Consider the following 22473-nt stretch of genomic DNA (forward strand, 5'->3'; position numbering starts at 1 on the left):
TTAAAGATTTATTTATTTATTTATTCAAGCACTGGGTACAGTCAGAAGCGTGGGAGGGTGAGAGAATTCACCAGAGCCAGAGCGGGGAGCAGAACAGGCAGACTGAAGCAGAAGTACACTGCTGAGGGGAGCAGCGGGCGGCAGAAGTCTGCGCGCCATGTGGGACCCTCGCCAGTGGCCGGGGATCGAACTGGCGCGCCAAAGGCTGCGGGCAGCTTCGCAGCCCAGCGCTCAACCGCTGCGCCACCGGGGGAGGCCCTGAAGGTAAAGTTTTTATGAGACCTTTAATTAAAATTCTCAGTAAATCTGAACCAAGGATAATCCTTATTTTCAGAATTAAATCCAAAGTTGGGTAGACTTACAAAGAAACCATATACTGTTTACATATTAGGATTGAACCCCTACTCTTCCACTTGTTGGTTTAATCACATGGATGAAAATGCCTTTTGATTACATCTTGAGGAAGCCTCCAAATCTGGTACCAAGAGCATTAGAGTGTCTCTGTTTGTGGTACTTCCACAATGTCCCCACTTCTCGAGAACTCACTGACCTGTGCAGCCGTCAGATCGAAGCCAAGGTTCATGTGAACAGAGAAGGTCACCACGCTGGCAATAACCATCACAATAGGAGCCACGCCGACCGTGATGCTCTGAAAGTACCCTGCTTTCTCCAATATCCTGTGCTCCTCCTCTCGGATCTCTAAGAATAAAAAGCAAGTCAATTTCTATGAAGCAACCCAATCACAGCAACTCAAAGAAACCACAGAATAGTACTCCTCTGCCACCAAACCAAACCTGGTAGGTCGTTAGCCATACAAACGTTTTAAAACGACCCCCTAAATGCCTCTGATGCAAAAATTAGGTACACATGACAATCAGTGCCACCACTAGTCAACCAAAACTGCATTAACTTTCAACTGCAGCATATTTAAGTTAGCACAGTGATGACTTTATGGTCAATTATAGTTTACATCTTTTATACTTAAATTAAGTTTAAATGAATTATATCTTATTTTTTAGATTCTACAAAGTGCCTTGAAACACAGTCACCTTTTTAATGTTCCAACTTTTGATAAGATCTTTTCGACTGTCCAACCAGCCTGTGATTTATTCCTCCAAGCTCTGTGATGTTTATGGTTTATCTTTGTGTTGAATTTATGGATCAGAATAGGGCTAGCCACTGAGAACTTTGTAACTCAACATAAATCATTATTTGAAAAAGTTACAAAAGCCAGCCTGCAGTGCAGAAATGGCTGAGCTAGGCTCAGAGGTCAGTTGTCCTGATTCCTAATTCAGGGCACACCCACAACCTCCCCCACCTCCTCTCCCACCTCTCAACCCCTACTCCATCCTCCCTACCTCACCCCTGGATCTCATGCTTAACCACCTTCGGGGCACATGAACCCAGAGTGAGGGCAGAAGTGAGACTCTCAGCAGTCACGTGATGCTGTTTACTGTGATGTCCTCATAGCCAGACCAGAAAATTATGGGCAGGATGAGAGAATGACAGGGGGGTTTGAAATCATAACTGGCTAAATTATCATGGGAAACAGTCACAATTTTGTTGGGTCTCAATTTCTTCATCATAAGCTGTTAAAAGAACATCAGCTATTAGATACTATGATCCCATGACATTAGGATTCCTGGCAGTTAATGTGCTCAGGAAGCAACGATAAACTCCTTCTACTGCATGAACATAGGAAGTAGTTAAACTTACTTTGAACAATCTGAGAAAATGCCTTGACCCAGGCATACATTTTAATAAATTTAATGTAGGTGACGACTTCACTCATCTTTTGGACACGGTCATCTGTTGTGGCCACACATTTTCTCCTGAAATAGGCAGTGATCCGTGATGCAAACATCTGGGAGGAAAAGCAACGTCACGCCAAATCAGAGCTCACACAAACTTAAGAACCGCCTACTTTTTCAAGGATGTAAAGCTATTTAAGATGACTGTAAATAAAATGAACATCGTGTACCTGTACTTTCTGTTTTTTTAAAAAGGGGTCTTTTAAATTATTATTTTTTATTTTTTACATCATTGTTCATTTTTAAACAATATTTGCTTCCCCCCACCTCCTCAGGTGTAGTCCCCATAGAGTTTCCTTTCCCAATGCACCCGTGCACCATCACCTCAGTCCCCTGTGCTCCTCCCTCCCTCCCTCTGATCTTTTAAATAATAACAAAATCTCATTAGGAACTGCTGCCTTTACTTAAGTGATACTTTACTACCTCTCATGTGAAAATTCTGCCTGTATAGACTGAGCACTATCAAGCTTTTTCTAGGCTTTTCCAAACCAAGAACCTGCTTTGAGGAAATTTCCACTGGAGCGGTGAAACTTCGGGGATGCCTATTATATATAACCCAGTGAAAACACCTCATCTAAGGTGAAGCTGTGAAAATACAGCAGAGAGGCTTACTCACCATTGCTGGATAAAAGAGGATAAAAACAGCTGATCCCAGGAAGCCTGTAGGTCCCAGAATAATTACATTATAAATCATGCCCAAGATGGCAACAACGGGTCCTCCAGCCAACAAGCTGCCAACAGCAGCTGCCTCAAACATCCTCTGCCCGTCATTGGAGCACAAGTTTATGAGCTACGAGACACAAAGCGCAGTGAGGGGCCCTGTGAGGACGCAGGCCACTGTCTCAGGGGGAAGATGAAGGACAAAGCAGGGCCCAGTGGAAAGTGTTCAAGCTGGGAGCTTTCCCTTCACCCCTTACTCACCTCACCCATGGACTTCTCTTTAATGTTTTTCAACTTAAGGATCTTCTTAAATGCCATGGTTAGGATGGCCCCCCGCAAGCGGACACCGGTTCGGTAATTCAATGCCCAAGTCAGTGCAAGTGACCAAGAGCGCACGATCTCTGTCAGGAGGAGGCCCAGGACCAACAGCAAGCTGTACTTGAGGTTGGAGTCTGCGACCTGGGCGTACTCCAAGAGGTGCTTCACCACGAAGGCCTACAGGAAGAAACACACACCACCGTCAGCACCGCCACCACACTCACACACCACGCCACAGTTTTATGTTAAGTTAGAAAGAGGAGGCAGGTCCAACGCACAGTGACAGGCGCATAAGCAGAGAAAACCTTCCTGGGGGACCAGCTACTACTGACAACCTGCTGCAGCGATTTTACAGGACATTCTGCAGGAGGAAGGTCTACTTGGAAACGCTCTTCCTTGAGGATACCACCAAAGCCTTTACTCTTTCTAATGTAACATAAACCTGTCCATGAGCTGAAATTAATTCTAAACACCATCATTAAAAAGTATATATTTGACCTTACTCCGGTATCGCCACACATTGGTATATTTCTTTAAATGAAATTAAGACCTTTTGGGGGGACTGTTTCAAACGTGCTTATTTGATAAAAAGGAACAGTGTACCTACAGTTGTACTGGGGAAGAGTGAGAAGTGCATTTGCAAAACATTCCTGAAAATAAACATCAGCAGTTTAATAGTACAGAAGACAGCAAACAAAGCAGACTATCAAAAATCCAGAGACCCTCCCTCAGGCCCTCCCCTCGCCCCACTCCCTCCCAAAAACAAAAACATGTTACCTCAGGAGGCATATGTCTAACACCACCTGCAGTGAGGAAAGGCAGCCAGCCCCCAAGAACCACCGAGTGCCACCTCCAGCTCTGAGGTCCTGCAACGCCGGAGCACACACTCACACAAGGCACATTCAACAACAGGATTGAATACCAGGAAGTGGGAGGTAATGTACTTTTATTGAAAATGAAAAAAATAAATAAATAAAAGTACCATCTTCAAAGAGCATCTCACAGAGACTGTACAACAGGAGGTGCATTGCGGTAACATACATGGGAACATACAGAGTCGAGTTATACAGGGCTCGCCATCTAACAGGTCATCTGGCCTCCGACTGTTGTTTTAACTACACACAGTGGAAATACAGAATAGAACCCATATCTGTTCCCAGAGTCCGGAGCAGTACATCAAGCTGTCAGCACTTAATCAGTTAGGGCTTTTGAGGTTGCTGTGAGTCTACGGTGGAGTAGATTCTCCAGGAATAGACCTTGCTGCTAAGGAAAGAGAATTTAAAAACAAAACAAAACTGAAAACTCTCCAAAGAGGTAACTGCTTAAAATTGCTGGTGCTATTGGTTCACTAGGCTGAGGAATGACCTCTGTTCAGGACAGAATACAAAAATCTAGGCCTCAAGGAAAAACGGAAGGCATCTTTCAGAGTCTTTTCAAGTCCTTGAAGCTAAAATCGATCTTGTCGAAAATGAAACAAAACGAACCACAAGAAAAGAAAGCCAAACCAAACCCCCACTCTGAAGGAAGAAAAAAAAATTAACCAGAAGCCCATCCATCCATCTGCCCCATCCTCAGAGCAGAGAGGCTGTAGCTGGAATCCAGCGCTGAGTGACAGACAAAAATGGAGGCCAGACACAACTGTCCGGAGGCAGCTAACTCTGAATTCCAGAACCCAGATTCTCTCTGGGTTCATTGGTATTTCTCATTTTTCCTGAGAGAAAATGAATACCAGATGTCCACTAGATCCTAAGAGATCCCCACCCAATCAGCTTTATGTCAAGTCTCAGTAAATAACCTGATCAAGTAAATATGAGATTTCAGATTCCAAGAACTATTGTATTCCGTATCTCCCCTCCCTCAGATTTTTTAGGTTTATATCCATTGTTTGGGTCACCACTGTATACAGCTGGGTTGTTGGTTTACTAGCAAGAAGATTGGCTTCTTTTCCAGTATGCAATCCAAAATGTGGAACTGAGTCACTGAGTGGCAGGGTCAAAACCCCATTTTCCTCACGTGAAGCAACTCAGTAAGATGGCGGTGCAGTAAAGCATTTTCTCACACACCTCGGCACTGATGGAACAGTCTCCAAAGGAAGGCGTGAAAAGACAGCAGGTTGTAGTTTGGGATTCCTTCCTTCCCATACCTTTACAGTGCCATTTTCAGCACTGGGGTAAGAACATTAGCACCTCCCAGAGGGCAGGAGCAGAGGGAAGGTAAAGACATAATGAATGCTTACACTATGCAAAACTTGCAAAAGGGGGGAAAAGAGGAAACAGCAGATTAAAGAATTTCCAACACAGAGGGTTTTAAAAAAAGAAGACAATTACATTTCAAACCATTGTGCATGGGATAAAGAAAAAAAGTTTTCATGAAAAATCCAAACAAAATTTAGTTTTATAAAGTTACAAATGTATCATTTAAATTTAAACTAACTGGGAGAAAAACTCGAGATTGTCAGCATAGCTGTCTGGCTGTGGAAAGCATTCCCAGTGAATAAACATTACCTTACCTGAACTCTTGGCGAGAGATTCTGCCCAGCTTGACTCTCTCATTCTGACCGCAGAATACAGCCATCCTGAAAATTCTAAAGAACAGCTTCTGTCACTGGTTCCACTACAGAGAGACTCCCCCCAAATCCAGATCCTGACAGCAACAAGCAAGCTGCAGCTGGAGAGAGGTTGGAGGGGTGGGTAACTTACCTCTCTAAAGATTTTTCTCTGTCCTGGCCCCAATAGGCTCTTAGGTAGAATTAGCATTCACCCAGAGACAGCACTGCAGGAGGGAGCCTTCTCTTGCAGATCTACAGGGCGGATGCTAATTCTTTACACACAAATAATAGGTCAGGCCTGGTCTTTGAAAACTGTCTTACTCCAAGAAGGTCAAAACTCATCTCTATAAATTTAGCCATCTGGTCACCCATCTGGCCAATTCGGCCACCCAATCCGACCACTCATATAGGAGGACCATACCCCTATATAGATTCTGGAACTCCCATTATCATTATGTGATCCCAGAAAGCCCTGCACAGAGTGCCAGGCCACTGGCATCACAGAAACCTTGGATCATCTGGATGTAGGAATGTTTAGCTGGCTAGCAGCTTTAAAAAAGCAAGTACATACAATAACTTGACTGTTTCATTTGTTCTGCATAGGGGCTAGCAAGGTTCAGTGAGGCCTGAGAGGAAAGGAAATCTGGGGAGTCAGTTCTTAAGTACATTTCTGTGAGAACAGACAAATAAGCCAGTTCGAAAGTGGTGCCATATTAGCAAATGTACAAAAAATCCAAAATGGATGTTCCTCAAAAGGATTTAAATCCACATAGAAGGTATGCTCATTGCTAGTACGCATCTCCAAACCAGCCTGAGTGTTCAATTTCCAATTAAACAGAAATTTATTAGAATTGGAGGGCCAAAAGAAGTTGTCTTTCTTGCTTACAATTTTAAAACTTTTTGTCAATTAGAGACTCTGGACAGGACCATTTGCTTTCTCGAGTGTTCTAGGACAGGATCTCATGAAATAACAGGTCTGAAGGCGCTTCCCCACGAGGGTTAACAGAAGGAAAAGCGTGCTGCTGTTTTCCTATTTAAGGATGGCTCTCGGCTTTCCCTGGCTTCTAGAAGAGTTTACTAGAGATTAGTATTCCAGTGTACTGCACCCTAAAAGAGAGATTAAGGAATATGCAGGCCCTCAAGGGAGTGACTGTAGCCCCCAAGCTGAACATGCAAAGGGAACTTTTTTCCCTACGTAAAAAAATTAAAATCAAATCCCAGCAACCTCTGGAATTTGGGGTGGGGGGAGTCAATGAAGTTCTTTCATTGGCCAAATGGAATCAGGAAAGTCTGTGCACCTCACTACCCAGCTGAAAGAATTCTATAAAAGATGAAAGCGGCCACCAGCCCTGTAGTGAAACAATGACAGAAGCTCTTCTTGGGGGAAGCTGGTCCTACAAAAACGTTTGCCATTTTGGTCAATAACATAACATTTAGTTACATGGTCCCTATGACTTAAAACTCATACAAAAGTTTGTTAGTTGTCAACAAATATCGAAACCCAGTATCAGACAAGTAGTGTTTTCTGCTTCAGAAGAGAGATAAAGTATTTTTTTTAAAGTTCATTAAACATTTTTAAAAAATGAACAGAAAAACTGCAAATTAGTTTTACCTAATCACCATGCATCTTAGGCACATACTTACCAAAACCATGAACCTCCAGCTTACCCACACACGGAAAATGCATAGTATAAGTAGTACTACTGCTCCAATGCCTCAAGGCAAATATGCAGAGAATAGATTTAATCAAAGTCTTAAGTACAAGGCAGCACAGCAGGTGTAAGAAACAGGTGTCTGGAAACCAGTGTGAACATCACTCTTACCTACTCTGCTTCAGTACAGACTAGGAACAAACCACAACTGCCTCCCAGACAACTTGCCACACAGCTTATACTATAAACCAAGACTGAAAATGAACTTCAGGTTAGACTCTAAAAACCTCAACAGTCTTCTAGTTTCTTCGGGGCTCATCTGCCACAGAACGTCTACATGTGACGACGCTGCCTCCAGTCACCACGTGTCACCAGCACTCGCGCTCAGCAGCCTGAGCCACACCGCGCCGCTGTGGCCCATGGGAAGCGCTGTGAGACACATCTTCCCGAACCAAGATGTCATTTCATGTCAACGCACAGCAGCGAAGCGCGGTCCTATGCAGAGCTAGAATCATTGCTTTGCCCCCACCCCAGGAAAGCAAGCCAGTTCCATTTCTTCCCTGGCAAACACAGCCCCCTTTATCCTTCCAGTCACCATTCACTCCAAAACCAACTCTTCCTTTCAACAGACCCGAAAGGCATCGCTAAGGCTGCTAACTAGCCCAAAGGTGAGCACAACCCCTGCAACAAAACAAGAGTGTTAGCGCTGGCCATGGGCGGGCCCCTGGAGACTGTCAGAAAGGATGGTTAGAACTTACTGGTCCACTGAAGCCAGCCAGCTGTGTGATCATCAGGCACACGATGGAGAGGATGAGCCTGGTGCGGCAGAAGATCCACACAACCCTTCGCAGGGAAGCAGCGTCTGGCCCAACTTCAGTCAGCTCTTCTTGCCACAGTCTCTCTAGTCTTAACAAGGGCACATGTCCTCCGTTACACATCTCCCCACTGAAGGCACACACCCTCGCTTCCCTCCTGCCATCGCTTTCTGTCTCCAGGCCCGGACACCACTCACACAAGTTTCTCCTTTAATAGTATGTACATAGTCTTCACCTTCTGGAAAAAAATGCCCTTCCTGGGTAACTACATATTTACCCTGTACAGGGAGCCTCTCAGGATACAGAAAATGATGAGACCAAAAGTATGTCCTTCCACCCAGAAAAATTACCCCCACATAGAATTTGTGGATAAGAACTTCCTTCCTCAAGGGTCCCCCCACCCTTTCTGAAGGATCCTGTGGTAAAAATGTAAAGTTGTAAACTAGGTTTTAACCATGACAATCAGCTACCACAAAAAATGTATTCTGTCACAAGGCAGCAACATAATCTCCCTGCAGACTCAGGAAGGGAAGCGGGGCTGAGAGAGAGAGAGAAAGCCCGTGGTTAAAACAGGGTTAAAGGTGAAATAGGAGGTAAAACAGAAGAGCAAAGAGAAAGTCATCCCCAGGCTACCCTCCCTCCACAGGAAAGCTCAGATCTGAAAAGGACACAGAGCTGCGGGCCTCACGCTGACGGACCCACACTCCCAGCTCAGGCCTCACACAGCCCGTATGTGGGAGGCCAGGGCGAACTGGAGACGCCTACCTTCTGCAGTTCACATCAGAAGACTCGTACTTGGACAAAGACCACACGTCATCCATCGAGAGCTCCCCTTTCCTGTGGGCCATGCGGGCCAGAGGAGACAGCCAAGAAAAAGTCATACAGGAGAAGAGCCCAGCATTGTCCACTGGGTGCTGGTGTCTGAGGAGAGAAAACCCACAGCACAGAACTGTCAACACATGGAGACACTAGCCAGCATTTATAACATGCTATTTAGTAAACAGAGCTCCTGATTAATAACAGGTCTGTCTAAAGGATCTAATCTTAACCCACACTTTCAAAAACGCTTTGGAGCTTTGTGGACAAGTCTTGAACTGCAAGGCCTCTTACTTGGAAGTGTTCCGGATAGGCTTCAGAGCACTTAAGCTATGATGGTACTTTCCCTTGGGATGGTCCTCATCCAGGATTCTGAGCTGAGAATGCACAGAGACATCCATGGAAAGGCCCTCGGCTCGGGCTGCTGTTTCCAAGGCATCTTGGCATTCCAGCTGTTTCAACAGAAAGGGAGAAAAGAACATGGTCTAAGCACATCAGAAAAGCAAATCTACCTGATTTAACAGAGCAAAGTGCAACCCAGACTCATCTTAACTGAGAAATCCCCAGGGTCAGGGGGATAAACACTAATCGTATAACAGGAACTTGCTGAGGAACATTAAACCAGATACTTAGGGCCTCCCTGGTGGCACAGCAGTTGAGCGCTGGGTTGCGACGCTGCCCGCAGCCTCTGCAGCGCCGGTTCGATCCCCAGCTGCTCCCCGGCCACCGGAGGAGGGTCCCACATGGCGCGCAGACCTCTCCTGCCGCCCGCTGCTCCCCTCAGCCGTGTACTTCGGTCCTTCTGCCTGCTCTGCTCCCTGATCTGGCTCTGGTGAATTCTCTTACCCTCCCGCACTTCTGACTGTACCCAGTGCTTGTATAAATAAATAAATAAATCTTTTTAAAAAACCAAACAAACAAAAAAAACCAGATACTTAAACTTTGAAACTGACAGACTTCATTTGGGGGGCACTTTCAGGTTCAAAAATATTAAACCGAAAGCACAGAGAGTACTCTCCTACCTCCTCATCTCCATTCCCCCGCCATCTGATTCTTCTTTCATCAACATCTTGCACGAATGTAGTACATTTGTTACAAGTGATGAGCCGAAACTTGTATATTAACATTAACTAAAAGCCATGGTTTACACTAGGATTCACTGTGTTATACACTGAAAGATTTGTGTTTTTATTTATTCTTTTAATTGAATTTTTAAAATTATTCTTCTAATTGAATTTTTTAAAGATTTATTTTATTTATTCATGCATACAAGAGCTGGGGGATAGGACAGAGGATTCATCAGAGACAGAGTGGGGCAGAGAACTGGCAGATTGACTGAAATGCACTGCTGAGGGAAGCAGAGGGTGAGAAAGGAGAGGTTTGCTGTGCCATGTGGGTAGCTTCCAGGCTGGAGATCGAACTCATGCCACAGTGGCTGCTAGTAGCTTCATAGTGTTGAGACTTAACCCCTTGCACCACCAGGGAGGCCCCAAATTTGTGTTTTTAATCATCAAAATGTTTTTCATTTTCCAATGTGGACAGAGAGTCAGTACTTAACTACTATCTGCAAATTCTATTGCCCATTTTCTATGATGAAATTAATTGCCAATTAAACAGCCCTGTCAGGCAGAAAAAGTCAGATGTACACATACCACCTCCCTCTGCTTCATCCTGCCTACACAGCTCACAGGTATCAATGTCCAGATTTCTGCCCCATGAAACCAAGGGTCTCATACGTTGAAATACAAAGTTACACATATTCACTACAGAGTTTATGAATACCAGTTACTCACATTAATAAAAATGCATGGCACTCAAAGTTTGACTATGGCAGAAGTGGGTAGGCCAACAATCTGGACACAGCTATCTCCCTATACTCTTTTTTTTTTTTTTTTAAGATTTACTTATTTATTTATTTATACAAGCACTGGGTACAGTCAGAAGCACGGGAGGGTGAGAGAATTCACCAGAGCCAGAGCGGGGAGCAGAGCAGGCAGAAGGACCGAAGTACACTGCTGAGGGGAGCAGCGGGCGGCAGGAGAGGTCTGTGCGCCATGTGGGACCCTCCTCCAGTGGCCGGGGAGCAACCTGGGATTGAACCAACGTTGCAGAGGCTGCGGGCAGCTTCGCAACCCAGCGCTCAACCGCTGCGCCACCAGGGAGGCCCTATCCCCCTATACTCTTAAAAGTAACTTAGTTTATACTTTCTTGTGGTAGAGGCAAAGGCATTATTTTCCTCATATAAGAAATAAGCACTATCATCCCTTCCTCACATTTTCACAAATATTTCTAGCAATCAGAATGAAATAGCAAGAAAGAATAGATCTCCAAGCCAAGGAAAAGTTCAGTGATGCAACACCTAATACACTGCCTTACACACAGCAGTCTTGGTTTTATGTGGCTTTCCATGCAAAAGAGACAATTCAAATATTAGCTGAACTAAAAAGGCAGAATTCACGTACAAGGGTGACCTAGGTCCCTCAAATACAATAGCTTTAGTTCTAGCAGCCGTCAGTCTTCACCTATGATAAAGCACTGCTGGTCAGGAGACCCCCAGTCCTGGCAACTGGGAAGCATATTCTTTTCCTTTTGTCAAAGGCAAAGAAGACCCATTTCAAGAGAATAACAACACAATGACAAATGAGTCAACACCAAGAATAAACTCACATCAGGTCCTTGGGTATAAGGTAAACTCTTTTTAGTGAGTATGATCTGTGGTGCCTTATCACACACTAAAGGTGGCTGAGATTCGAGTCCCCAACAAAGGTTTTTCTTAGTTTAAGCTCTCTATAGCCACAAGGGGAAGAACAGGGCTGAGATACACTAAAAATACAAACATATCTACTATAAGTAAGTAGAAACTGGGAATATGTACAAGGTGGATACAGAAAAGTACACAGGCCAGCATTATTTGGATATTCAAAGCTTCTGAAGAAGACAAAAAATTAAAATAATGCCACATTATGTATATCTGTCCAAATGGACTATGTCCTGGGCCATAACCTCAACAAATTTCAGAAGACTGACATCATACAAGTGGATTTACTCTGACCACTTCACTTTGGGATTTAATTAGAATTCAGTAGCAAAGAACATGAGAATCTCCTATATTCTGAAATTATGTAACTTAACTTCTAAATAATATGAGTTAAAGAAGATAATTAATGGAAAGCAGTAAATATTCTGAGCTAAGAAACTATAACACATCAAAATTTGCTGGATGGAGCTGAAGAGGAGCACAGAGTAAAATATGAATGCTTTCCAAGGGCACATTAGAAAAGAAGAAGGAATGATAAATCATTGTTCTAAGCTAGGCATTAGCAACATTTTCTAATAAGGGCCAGAGAGTAAATATTTCAGGCTTTGTGAGCTAAGAGGTAAAAATGAGGATGTTATGTAGGTACATACATTACAAAAGAAAACATTTCCACAAAATATTTATTGACAACATTCAAAATTTAGTAATGGTAATCGAGTACAAGTTTTTTTAATACAGGTCTACTATTGAGAAGAATGGTATTCTTTCATGAGAGAATAACATTTCACACCTAATTAAGCCAGGAAGTTTAAAATAGTTTTTTTCTTTCATCAAAATCAATTACAAATCTCTCTTTCTGTTAATGCTGATTTGTAATGGAGATTTTACAACTGCATCTTTGAAAATGTCTTTGCATACTGCTAGGTACTGCCAAATACTGAAAATCAATCCATGAGTATCTGATTTTAATTGACCATATTCATCTCTTGGAAGGCACTATAGAACTCTATTAGATTTTTTTCTCTTGACATTTGCCTTTATCATATCATTACATGACAGATTAGTCACTTACAACTGAAAGTTGAGTGGAAGCTACTGAATGGTACAACTAAACATTCTTTTATTGTGGCAAAATAAATGTAATAAAATTTGCCTTTTTTTTTTTTTACCATTTTTAAGTGTACAATTCAGGAGCATTAATCATATTCACGATGTTGTACAACTATGATCACTATTTCTAAAATAAATGGATTTTGAAGTATGGAGTTTCCTTTGTATTTCATTGAAGGTCTGAGACACGCTGCTGGAACTGTAATTTAAGCTCAGAAAATACACCCACTACAAATTTGTATGGCAATAAATATCTCACTTCTTATTTCAACTTTCGACAGCATGAGAAGCACATAAACAGCCTGACATTACTTATGATTCAAACATTAGTTATCATTAAAATTACTTTTTCACAGCACCATGTGACATTTCCACTAGCAATGTGTGAGAGATGCAGTTTCTCTACATCCATCATCACCTGGTATTATCATTTTTTTATTGGCCACTAAAATAGGTGTGGTTTGGTATCTCATCCTACACCAAATTTTTATTTACATTATGTTAGTGGTTAATGTTGTCTGACTTTGTTGCCCATGCTTACTTGCCACCCTTAAAACTTTTTTGGTGAACAGAATTTTTTGCCCATTTTTTTAATTAACATGTAATGGATTTAGCTAAAGATTTCATTCTGATATTTCTATCCACTTTCTAAGTGAATTGTTTTCTTAGTATTAAGTTTAGAGAGTTCTTTGTTATGAATTCAGGTCCTTTATCAGATGACTTGCAAATACTTTCTCTCAGTTTATGGTATATATTTATCCTCTTAATAGGGTCATTCACAGAGCAAACGTTTTAAATTTTAATCAAGTTTAATTTATTAATTTTTATTCTTTTAAGGAATGTGCTTTTAGTGCCATGTCTAAGAACTCTTCGTGTAACCCTATTTCATGAATATTTTCTCTTTTCCTCTAGAAGTTTGATGGCTTTACACTTGTACCTATCATTTACCCTAAATAATTTGTGTATGATATATTAAGATTTAGGTAAAGGTTCAATTTTTTTGTTTTTGCAGACAGATAACTAATTGTTCTAATACTATCTGTTGAAAAGACTATCATCTCACCATTCAACTGCTTATGGCACCTATGTGAAAAACAATCAAACATACCTGTATGGGTCTATTTCTAAACTCTATCCCATTGACTTATTTGTCTGTCCCTTCACTGATACCACTAATTTGATTACTGTAGCTATATTAAGCCTTAAAAGAGGATAGTGTGGTATCTCCAACTTTATTCTTCCTTTCCAAATCAGTTTTGCTACTGCAGTTCTTTTTTCCAGGATAACCAAATTTTATAACATCTTTTGACATTGGAGCAACAGAAAAGGAAAACTTGGTATACCTTTGATTATTCTTACATGAGAATAGCATAACTGCATTAAGAGAAAACTGAGATTTTCACACCTCCTTTCATTCATTCTTTCAACAAATAAACTATACTTGTACTTACATGCAAGACTGTTCTAGATGCTAGAAATATTTGCTACTGGAGTATTCTATGTATGGAGTACAATGATTTCATTTTTTTCATCTTTAAGATGCCTAGTCACAGTTTTCATGAAAGTAAATGAACAGAAGAGTAAATAATTTAACAACAACAAGAAAATCCTCTTATTGCAAGAACTTTGCTCCTCCGACCATATATGATATCATGTCCCTCCACCTGGTGGGCAATTAGTTACTTTCTGTATTGGAGAATGCCAAACTCATTAAAAAGATTCAGATAAGAGTTTGCAAGGTTTCATCCCCCCAAGCTTATCATGAGCAGGACACCAGCATTATCAAATGACTGTAACATAACAGAGCCTGAGGGCTCTTGTACCTTCTGATTTTAGAACAAGGCACTCAGTATTTTATCCTCACAAAGATAAACCCCCATGAAAGTGGCTAAAACAGCATTCATCCTCAAATTTTCACATAACAATGAAACATGGAACAGGAATGTCCACCACAATAAAGATATGGAAGTGCCTACATTGTTGGTAAGAAAAAACTGTTCCTCTAAGATAAATAACAAAAAATTGTTCCTCTAAGAGACCCACTTTGCAGCTCATATCCCATTTCTTTTTTTTTTTTTAAGATTTATTTATTTATGCATACAAGAGCTGGGGTACAGGCCAGAGGTGTGGGGGGTAAGAGGATTCATCAGAGACAGAGTGGGGAGCAGAACAGGCAGACTGACTGAAACATACTGCTGAGGGGAGCAGTGGACGAGACAGGAGAGGTCTGCTTCCCTACTGTTTCCTAAACTACTTCCCAAATTGTGAGTCCTGCTATCATATCTTACTTCTATGCGAGCATGCTGAAATATACGAAGGGGACAAAAGGATGTGTACAGGAGTCTCTGTTTTAAAGGAAAGTCTTGCATTGAGCTCCTTCAGAGATAATCTTTCAGAGTGATAAGCAACAGATGTCTAACCGTCAGCAAGAAGTGTTGAATGTTAAAATAACATTATAAGAAAATCAAGAGAAAATCCTCTGATACCAATAAACCTACTTTCTCCATGGCTTTAAAGCACTAATAACTCCACAGGCAGAATTGGCCCACAGTTGGGGGCTCTCATGAAGCACTATGGTGAATTTGAGCTCAGATTTTAGAACAGACATGAGTGCGCATGCTGATTCTGCCACCAACCTTCAGCATGTTACCTGGTCATTTTGAAGCTTCAGAGGTTACTCATTTTTATAGTGGTGCATGAACCTACCACACAGTGCTGAGAGGAATGAATGGATAATAAAGTGCACTCAGCAAAGTATTGTGAATACAATAAACATTTACTTCATGTTAACCACATTACCATTGTATCCACCTGATAAATCTTACAGCTTATCTCAACAAATTTCTTTCCTTTAGCTCTCCCTGACTATTGAGAGATCAGGGCATTTATCTCCTTCCTCCTGTGTCTTCCCGTCACCTGTACCCCTACTGTGGGATGCTGGTGGGAGGAGTTTTTAGAGGCAGGAGGTTTGACTCTTGCTTGCAGCCCTGGCCCTCAGCACAGTCTGCAGCCTGTGGTACCTATTATCAAACACCAACTAAAACATCAACTAAATATCTTTGTGCTGCCTCACAATCTGCATTATTATTATCATTTAATGCCGCACAATATAACAGGAAGGAACTCTTCTTTACCATTCTACTTCTGTTTAGATCCTCCACTATTTTGCTTACCATTAATACCAATAAACTATTAGAGCTGATTTTTCTTTCTAGCTTATTTAGAATAAATTGCATCAGTGAAATTATAGGATTAAAGAGGGTTGCTCCTAGCAACTAAGAATCTATCCAGATTGTTCAATTAGCTTTATTATAGGGCATGTATTGCTGCAAAAGAAAACTGCTATCAGCTTGAGTACTACCTGTTCTATTTTGTTGACCTGAGGCTGTCTGCCTCCTCTGCCTTGGGACATTAGCAAGAAATAGAGGAAGCTAGGACACACTTTTCCTTGTTCATAGTCAAAACTCATGTATCTGGTAAAAGCAAAATGCTTACCTGAAGGAGACAGGAAAATGTGTACAGACTACATAGCATTTGCTATGTGGCGGGCACTGTCTTAATGCTTTCCAGACACTAACTCATTTAATCCTCAAAACAACCTTTTGATGTTAGTGCTATTATTTCTCCTATTTTATAGCTGTGGAAACTAAGGCACATAGATGTTATGTAGCAGCAGGGATTTGAATCCAGGTTCTAGAGTTGAGGCTCTTAGTCACCATGCTATGTTCCTTTCAAAGAAAAAAAAATCATCAGTATACAAGACAATCTCAGATGTAGCTTTAGAAATGGCTTTCCTCTCTTCTCCAGGGCGAGTACCAGATTAAGGTAAACTATGACTCTCTCACTCTGACTCTCCTAACTAACCTCATTATAAGCAAACAGTATGCAAAGTCAAGGTCATCCATACATGATTAACACTAGACCCAAGCAAACTACTTAATTGCCAAATGCACCTCTTGATTGTTTTTAAACTAAAGGTGAACAGATGATAAAAGGCAGAGACATTATAAATTGAAACTTGCATATAAACACATCTTTATATACCCAGCCAATGACTGCACAGATGTCTCATACTTATCACACTGGTGGGACGCCCAACTCCTCTTCCTTGCTAGGCTCCCTAAATAAGCTTACCTGGCCCACCATGCCGGGGGGAAAATATGTCTGTTTAAAGGTAAAAATAAAGTTACTCTATCACATTAAAGTGAATTATCAACACTCCAAGGTTGAATGAGTTGAAAATGGAAATGAACCAAGAGAAAAAGTTATTTAGGCTTACTATATGAAAGAAGAAATAACAAGGCAGAGAAACATAAATCAGTGATTATTGACTGTTAGGACCAAAATGACCAGATTAGAGAGGAAGTGAGAGCCAGGTGTCACACCACACATTAATCCATCTGGAATTAACACCAAGCAGTTATATTAAAATAGTGAAATAAACATTGATAGTCTCCACTTGCCCTGAAGACAGAAACTTAGCAAAGGCAAGGTGGGTAATTCTTAAATACAAAGAGGAAAACTTTTTGCATAATGAAGTTAGCATTAAGGCAAAGGAGAATAAAATTAAAGAAGCGACCAAGTAACTAATATAATAATAAATTTGAATAGTCGATCTTTACTAATGCAATCATTCAAAAAGTGTTTCTTGAGGGATGTACTGCACACCAAGCACTGCTCTGGATGTGCAGCTACAGTGGGAAACAAATAGCCTGCACTCAAAATCACTGCCTCCATGCAGGTTACATCCTAGTACTTAGAAAAGGTCAGCAACCAGAATAATCTATTATACTGAGGGGGTTTAAAGCTTCTCTCTCTTAGTCTCTAAACTCAATGTCATCAATCAAGAAAAGGAAGTTAAAATTAAGATACCACTATATATACACCTCAATAAAAAAAGAGTTAAAATCCAATATGAGGGCCTCCCTGGTGACGCAAGGGGTTAAGACGCAACCTATGAAGCTATCCGCAGCCACTGTAGCACAAGTTCGATCCCTGGCTGGCCAGGAAGCAACCCACATGGCACAGCAGACCTCTCTTGGCTCGCCCGCTGCTCCCCTCAGCAGTGTATTTCAGTCAATCTGCCTGTTTTATTCCCCACTCTGTCTCTGGTGAATCCTCTCCCCCTCTCCCCCCCCCCCACACACCTCTGGCCTGTACCCCAGCTCTTGCATAAATAAATAAATCTTTAAAAAAAAATCCAACATGAGGTGAAAATATAAAACATACATCATCTGAACATTAAATAGATTTTTAATATGCCACAAGCGGGTACTCAGGAGAGCAAACCTATAATTGTAATGTTTTATATACTTTTTGTCTCTATAACTCTACTACAGGAAGGAAAATTTTCCAAAGTAAAAATATAATTTAAATCCAATGATTTATTGGGAACTAAATGTCTAAAAAAAGATTAATGATTACACTACAGTACATCAACTCCCCAGCTCAGTGCCGTCTAACAGAAATATAACATTAGGCCACAAATATAAGTTTTCAATGGCTACATTAAAAAAGTAAAAAAAAAAAAAAAAAAACAGGAGAAATGAATAATATATTTACCTTAATCCAAGATCTACCAAATATTACTGTAACTTTTTAACATGCAATCATTAAAATAAATTAGATATTTTACATTTTTATATTAAGTCTTAGAAATATGGTGAGATATATATCTATATATAGAGAGAGACACAGACATACAGATCTATATCTATATAGAGAGCACATCTCAAATCAGACTGGCCATTCAAATGCCCAAGAAGTACATATGGCTGGTGGCTCTCGTACCGCATAGTGGAGCCCCGTAGTTCTCAAGTGAGATTGATTTTGCTTGTCAAGGGAACATGTGGCGATACTTAGAGACATTATTAGTTGCCACAACTGGGAGGGAAGTTACAAGCATCTAGAAGGTAGAGGCAACATCTTATAAAGCACAGGACAGAAGATCCCACAACAAAGAACTACCGGGCCCCCAGTAGTGCTTAGGCAGCCCTAGCTGATCTAACAACGTACCTGATATGTGCTGGACCAGGAGTTTGTATTTTATGAGGCCTGTTTGATTTTTAGAGTACAATACTTTAAATCCTTTTCAGAAGCAACTTTTTAAAGTCTCTCCTGAGATACGGAGGGGGTGCCGTTTTGTCCTTATTTTAACTCTTAAGGGGCACTACAAACTGAAAGGCCCTTCATAGCCAGAGGACACCACCAAAGAGAGGCATCAGCTGCAGCATAATTACTCCATTGGGGAAAATACTGCTTATCCAGGAATTGGGAGAAGATTAAATGAGAAAATTCAGCTGCCATTTGTACCTTCCAAGGAGTATGTGGCTAGGAGACATTAGCTTTTTTCCTACCAAGGTGACAGCAAGGGGGTAGGCTGGGAACATGGGGAGGTAAAAATGACAACACAACTTACATTTTGCCATGGTTCAAACAAAGGTCAGGGAACATACTGCCACATGTGTGCCTGTCTGGTGAGGGAAACAAGGAATGCTGGGCCCATTAGCAGACAGAGATGCTTACACAAGAGACTTCCCCTCCTCTGGGCAAAGTAGCACTTTGCCCATGGTTGTGACAATCAGGGCACCTATCACACCACATGGCCACAGCTTCTTTCACTCATCCCATCTCATTTTAACAGGCACAGTGGAGTGTCTGCTGACAGGGCCCCCTGCACTTTTCCCTGCTTGGAGGCCACTGGGACAAGACACCAAGGGCCAGAAATCGTTCCCTGGGCTGAACATCCCTTCCTGACAGAACAATAGCAGGATGGTCATGCTTAGCCTGGGAGCTGAGGATTCAGTCAAGTTGTTCCTGAATGCAGAGCTGGCAGGCACCAACTAGCACCTTTCAACTTCCACCAGGATCTGAGGCCATTCTGCTCCTGCTCTGGCACAGCCCATTAAGAGAACACTATCTCGGGTAAGATCCATCCACAGGTCTCAGTATATTCTTTCTCTCCTCTCCTCAAGTCATGAGTTCTTAACACAAACATGGAATTGGCAGCCTCGTCTTAGAAACCCTTCTGGTCCAACTAAAAGCCTGTGCTGAAGTCCCAGTCCCACAGCTGCCTTTATGACAAAGATCCAGGAAGATGAACTCTAAAGGGGAACTGCTATACAATCAGATACAGGTTTCAAGAGACTCAGAATGGTAAAAATTAAATTAAAAAGAAATTAAATTTTTCTTTCAAATTAAAAAAGAAATTACAAAGCTGATTCCCTCCCAAGATCAGCTGACTTCGGATTTTCCCATCCTTCCTGTCCTCAACAAGTTCAAAAACCCATCAAGGGTACTTCCTCTCCCAATTCTCATCATATCCCTACTCCAGTGGGTTATTAACATGATCCTGATCATTTCAAGCTCCTCCTTTAAGAACTTTTAAATAGCAGCCACTTTAGTCAAGAAGGTCAGCAAAATTCTACAATGCAGCTTTCATGGGGAGGAAGCAAAATACAATTGGAAGAGGTTACCATTTAAAGTCAGGGGAACTGCTCATCTCAGCCCTACTGCTCAGCTATTATGAATTAGCTTGGGTATCAATTCACTTATGTGTAGCTATGCCATGTCACCCTCACGCTGAGGACGGGCTCGTAATGCAATTCACAAAGGTGAAAATATAAAACCAATGGCTATGACTTAACACCTCCACTAGGGTAAAACAGGTGTTTTTCTGCAGTTCATAGCCTAGCATTACCCCATAATCAGAAGGAATTTGAGGGTTTTCAGTTATTTCATAAGCTGAATTCCAAGGAACTTATTCAAAGTTCTTATTACAATCTGTGTGAGATTAACTTTATTAATGCACCGATAAGGCTTCAAAGGATTAAACCGAAAATCATAGGGGCCAAAAGGCTTATAGCAATCATTTGGATCCCCACTGGCTGAGGGAACAGATGAGATTTTATTCCATAAGATCTAGAACACAGGTTCTCAGCACTGGCTACACATTAGCCTCACCTTCGGAGAACCAGAAACCAACACTGACGCCTGAGCCTTCCACCTACTGGTGTAACTGGACTGGCAATGTTCTTCAAGTGATTTTAATATGCATTGTGGGCTGAGAACCATTGATTTAAATACTAGGATGATGGTCTTTTGCCTTTGACAAAAGTCTCTTCAATAAGATCTTTAGGCTGGGGCCTCCCCTAGTGGCACAGCGGTTGAGTGCTGGGCTGCAAAGCTGCCCACAGCCTCTGCAGCGCCGGTTCGATCCCCGGCTGGCCGCAGGCGAGGTTCCCACATGGCATGACAGATCTCTCCTGCCGCACCCCGCTGCTCCCCCAAGCAGTGTGTTTTGTCAATCTGCCTGTTCTGTTTCCCGCTGTCTCTGGTGAATTCTCTCACCCTCCCATGCTTCTGATTGTATCCAGTGCTTGTATAAATAAATAAATAAATCTTAAAAAAAAAAAAAAAGATCTTTAGGCTGTAGCTTTATAAAATGCCAAAATAAAAATTTTAAATAAAACTTTTTTCAGTGCCTCATCCAACATGTGTGACTATGTGAAATGCTTAGGACAAAACATCAGTGGTTTCATCATGTGACCTCTGGACTGCAAAGCAGGTCACAAGTGCTGACAAGGGTGAGGTGCAAGCACAAAGAAAGGTGAAGGGCCAGGCAGTCTGGCTGTTTTTTGTTGTGGGAATACAAAGTGCTCTGGTTAATGGAAGTTTTCACCTGATATCTAATGACAAGGTTAGCCTGAGACTTTGAATTGCTAATTCAGAAAATCTTAAATAATTGAAACATATACAACATTTAATTATCTAGGTAGCCTAAATTCCTAAATAGGGGGACCAGTTAGGGACTAATTAGTGGACTTCAGTGTACCAAATTCACAGCCGTCTGTAATTTCACCATTGACAGGTTTGACCACTGCAAAGACTTCCGGAGGTCCTGTTTCCTGTCCCTGGTAATGACAATTCTTTTTTTTATTAAGAGAGAGGGAAAAGAATGATGAAACATTAAAGAAAGCATGAGTGGAAGAAGTACTGGGATTTTACTGAAAATGTTCTCATTAACCATTTGTAACTTCCAAGTTATCTATCTTAAGCTTAAAAAGGCTTAAAAAACAGGAACTGTTCCACCACCTTCCTATTCCTTTAACTCAGTTCCTTTAACAGTTCCTTTAACTCAGACCAAAGGCTATATATATTTCCCTTAAGCAGCATTTCCTAGGAGAGCAACAGCAGACCTGCTGCAGATGGCACAAAAGAGCTCCTGTTCACGGCAGCAGCCAGGCTGGGGAGACCGCTGTGCAGGAGCTTCAGTCACCAAGTACCAAGGCCACCTGGACGCTGCACCAATAGCAGCACTGTTGTCAACTCCACCAGGAAGCTCTGGGCTGCTATTGGAGACCAACACCTGGCACCGGGCCAGACACCGTATCACACGCATACTGAGCTTTCTAAAGCCCTATGAATGCCTACAGGAAAAATAAAGAAAAAAAAAAGCAGGAGTTCTTACTTCTATCACTGTCTGTCCAGAAAATCTGCTGAGTCACTGAGAACGAATCATAAGAAAAATAATGCAGAGACTGTAAATACTAATCTCCTTCAAACTGCTCTTTGCTCTCCTTCCTTATAGCAAATAGACTCATTAGTAATATTCTGGGCTCTGAAAACACAAGGGTGTAGACAGTAGCACGTACCCTTGGTCCATAATGAAAAATTTTCAGAGTTAAATTCTCTCAAAGTGTTATAAATTAGACACAACTATTTTATAATAACAATAGCTGTCATAAGGTAAGGGGGTTAAGGCTGGTTTTTTTCTGCTATAATCTACAATTGGCAGCTTTTCCTACAGTGAGACCACAATTCTTTCATAACACCATATCCCAGAGTCAAAATTCTTGGTAAGAGATTAGACCTACATCCCTGGTCCCTAGGCTATAACTGCAGCTCACCAAAATATTATTTCATATCACTAATTAAGAAGATTGCAGGCAAGGTTAAAGGGTCAGCCTAACATGGAACTAAAGGA

The 22473-nt window shown here is 41.6% G+C and overlaps 1 protein-coding gene across 7 annotated transcripts in view; it reads right to left on the reverse strand.

The window, feature by feature from the left end:
- ABCC5 (ATP binding cassette subfamily C member 5) overlaps positions 1-22473 on the reverse strand; it is a 79883-nt gene that overhangs the window by 48856 nt on the left and 8554 nt on the right. For 4 of the 7 annotated variants that reach the window (XM_054700408.1, XM_037525184.2, XM_054700406.1 and 1 more), the window contains exons 3-9: positions 8915-9072; positions 8570-8725; positions 7748-7895; positions 2733-2966; positions 2428-2601; positions 1717-1864; positions 551-699 (exon numbers count right to left, since the gene is read on the reverse strand). In XM_054700408.1, coding sequence (XP_054556383.1) covers positions 551-699; positions 1717-1864; positions 2428-2601; positions 2733-2966; positions 7748-7895; positions 8570-8725; positions 8915-9072 — 1167 coding nt within the window. Of the gene's footprint in view, positions 1-550; positions 700-1716; positions 1865-2427; positions 2602-2732; positions 2967-3718; positions 5374-7747; positions 7896-8569; positions 8726-8914; positions 9073-22473 lie in introns of those variants that run through there. The other 3 variants (XM_037525189.2, XM_037525188.2, XM_037525187.2) reach the window with 3 other exon arrangements.

Source organism: Talpa occidentalis, unplaced genomic scaffold (assembly GCF_014898055.3).
Source record: "Talpa occidentalis isolate TD23 unplaced genomic scaffold, MPIMG_talOcc4v2.1 talOcc4.4, whole genome shotgun sequence".
NCBI classification, from domain to species: Eukaryota; Metazoa; Chordata; class Mammalia; order Eulipotyphla; family Talpidae; genus Talpa; species Talpa occidentalis.